This window comes from Galeopterus variegatus, unplaced genomic scaffold (genome assembly GCF_000696425.1).
Source record: "Galeopterus variegatus unplaced genomic scaffold, G_variegatus-3.0.2 Scaffold5819, whole genome shotgun sequence".
Taxonomy (NCBI): Eukaryota; Metazoa; Chordata; class Mammalia; order Dermoptera; family Cynocephalidae; genus Galeopterus; species Galeopterus variegatus.
Window position 1 is genome coordinate 13,205 of NW_007731930.1, and position 3,541 is coordinate 16,745.

Genomic DNA, 3,541 nt, shown 5'->3' on the forward strand with positions numbered 1-3,541 from the left:
GTTTAGTCTTTAATTTGATATTTTCAAGCTTTTCTAGAGCTTCTTCAAGTTCCCCATGAACATGTCTGTATAGGTCCATTACCTGGAAATGAAAAATATTTTTGCTAATATATGCACTTAATGATTAATTAAACGGAAGAACTTTAACTAAAAGAGTTTTGATTTAGATAAAAAGTTATTTACACATGTTTCCCCCATATATACTCTATTTTTTAGTATGTGGAGTTTCACGTTTCCTTTATCCAGATAGACATCAATGCTGGGGATGTATAAAAGTTATTGAAGAAAATAACTTCAATGTCCAAGTCAACATGTCCAAAATGAAATCATTATCATTTCACCAATAAAAAACTATTACTCTTCATTATATTTATTGTTCAAATAATGCTTCATTGTAGGAAAAACTCAGAATACAAAGAATATAAATAAAGATCACCTGTACTCCCTTCAACTAGGACAGGAATAACCATTACTATCTTCGCGCGATGGTCCAAAATATTCAATTTTCACTGTTTTTATGACCTAACAATCATACTCATTCTCCTCTCTCTCTCCATCTCTCCCTTCTCTATCTCTCTTCTGTCTCCTTACCTGTCTATAATCTGTTTCACTCTAAATCCACCAATTTAAATGTTAATCTCATCCAAAAAACACCTTCGCTGAAACGTCTAGACTAACGTTTGACCAAATATCTGGGCACCCTGGCCCCACCAGGTTGACACATAAAATTAACCATGATAGTGGCCCCGATAGGATCTACACAAAAGATGCTATTTCCTCCATCTGCCGGAATGAATTCTTTTGCTTTCCTTCCATTCCCAAGCCTGGTCTTCCAGCTGCCCAACAATTCTGCCTTCCCCCACCAACAACATACCCAAGTCCACCATCAGAAAAAAACACATTAAAACAACACAGGGTTCAACACGTATGGACAAATTTTTAAAGTATGAGAACTAAAATGTTGACAAAATTGTGAGGTGTGCCAGTTAGAATTGGGTTTGGCTGTAAATAACAGAAATAAGCCACATAAGTTGCTTAAACAAGATTGCAGTTTACTTTTCTCTCACAGAAATGGATCCAAATCTCCTTTTGCCTTTCTATTCAGCCAGCCTGAATACTGGCTTCCATTGCCAAGGTTGCTTCATGCGGTAAAGTGGAAATTAGAACCGCAGCTATCATACCTAGGTTTCCGGAAGTTTAGAAAATAGCTAATTGGAGAAGGGTGCTACTTCTGGCTGAGTCAGTCCATTTCAAAGGGCATTCCTATGAGATACCATGAGAAAAGGGAAATTGGGAAATAACTTTTAGCCTGACACATTGCCATCGAATTGTATAGAGGGGTATTCATCATAGAATTATAATCCCTTTTATGTTCATATTTGTATAAGGGTGTATTACTAAGAAAAAAGGGTAATATTAGCATTCTTGTCCACAGTGGAGAAAGGAGAAGTCTCCAGCACTGCTACTCCTCCAGTAATATAAATAGTTAGAGGCGCTTTAGAAAGTAACATGGTATTATCTAATAAAATTGAAAATGTGTATAACCTATGACACAGTAAATAATCCAATAGGTATATATCTAAGAAAAATTCACAAGCACATACAGAGGAACAGTTTCATGGGTGATTATTGTTTAAAGTTAAGTCAACAGTTTTGTCGCCAAATATTGGAAACAACTCAGATGACGAACAGAAGAGAAAATGAAAAATAATAAATTCTGAGATATCTATTTGATGGAGCATGGCAAGTAAAATGAATGAACTAGATCTCCATATATCAACAGTAGCTTGACTAAATTAAGACAACATCAGATTAAAAAACAAGTTATACAAAGTTATACATTTTATGGTATTATTTGTGTAATTTTAAAAAGTACCATGCATTGTTCAACACAAACATAGATAAAATTTTTACAAATTTTGCTTAGAAACATGAAATTTATGATAAAGGCTGTCTTTGGTGAAGCAGGGAGAAAAATGGAACTGCTGAGGGAAACAGGAGACATTTAACAACTTCTTACTTTCTTTAAAATGATCAAAAACAAATGAGATACAAATTTAAAGTTGTTAATTTTGTGACAGGTATAAATAAATTATTTTTATGTGGTATGATCTCACAACAGGAGAACTAAATGTTAATCAATATTTAAAAAGACTTTACCTCATTTATATATTATCATCAATAAAGAAATTGACTGATATACCCTACCTGCATTCTCCTTCAGTTAAATGACAGTTTTAAAAACACCAGGCTGTTTTAAATCTCCAAAATTGTATTAGTAGGTTGACTAAACATTATTTATACTCCTAAATGTAAAGGTAAGGGAAGAAGACATTGTTAAAATGAATACCAATAGTTTGTGGAGTGTATAGTTTAATAAATCCTCTGGGAGATAAATAGCAGGTCAATTTCAGTGAAAATAAAACATTTAAAAGTATGTTAATTTCCTATGGTTGAGACATTTTACATAACTAGGTAACTTGTTAATGCGCATCCATTCACTTATTTATTTACCTCAATTTTTTTTTGATACAGTTCCTTCAGAACTTCAAGTTCCTGGTTCCTCTTTGAGTCCAGCAGAGGGCCATGTTTCTGCATGTAGTCTATGTCTGCTTGAATCTTTGCATTAGCTTCTTCTAACTTTCTCTTTTGGCTTTCAATTTGTTCTACTTGACTAACTTTATCTTCAAGATGCCATCGTAATTCTACAATATCTCTCAGATAGGCCTCGTGTTCTAGACACAGAATGATAAGGACAAAAGAAAATCTGATTTAAAAACAAAAGGTCCAAAAGGAAATCTCTGATAATAAATAAATATGAACTATTTTAGTTACAGAAAACACTTGTTTGTGAATCTTTCTAAATCTAAAATAAGAGCTATTATAAAATGTATTGCTTTTCTTCATCATCGAAAGCATTAAAATATGTTTTATAAGTTAATTATTTTAGTACAGATCCCAGTTACTGTGATCAATGTATATACTGATTAACATATAAAATCACTCTATGTAACTGCTTCAAAATGAGAAAAACTGCAAGAGTAGAAGTTAAATGATGAAGTAGGAGTTACAAATATCAGAATGGAAAAGCAAAAATAATTATTTTCTGATAATGGAATTATAACAAAACGCAAAAAATCAACTGAAAATTATTACAAATAAGATAGTTCATATAAAATTAATATAAAAGGCAAATGTTTATCTATATAAAGAATATGTTGAAAACAAAATAATCTCATGACAGCAAAACTAAAACCTAAAATAAACTGCACAAATTCAGTAATAAAACTAACATGAACTGGGAGGCCTGTAGTAAGAAAACAACAAAATGCTATGAAATAACTCAAAAGTGCATTTGAATAAATGGATAAAAACAATTTGTTCTGTATAAAAATATTCAAAATTTTAAACATGGAAATTTCCTGCAATTAATTTATAAATTTAATTAAATCCCAATCAACAGACCAGGACAATTTTAGAGAAATTAGATAAAAAGATTTCCTCATTATATAAAGTTTGTAACATTAAGCAAATCTTGCAT

The 3,541-nt window shown here is 31.5% G+C and overlaps 1 protein-coding gene across 1 annotated transcript in view; it reads right to left on the minus strand.

Annotated features, from left to right (window-relative positions):
* Positions 1–3,541, minus strand: part of CCDC178 (coiled-coil domain containing 178) — a gene marked incomplete at its 3' end in the record, with an annotated part of 69,258 nt that overhangs the window by 13,087 nt on the left and 52,630 nt on the right. The window contains exon 6 of the mRNA XM_008590040.1: positions 2,515–2,735. Coding sequence (XP_008588262.1) covers positions 2,515–2,735 — 221 coding nt within the window. The remainder of the gene's footprint in view (positions 1–2,514; positions 2,736–3,541) is intronic.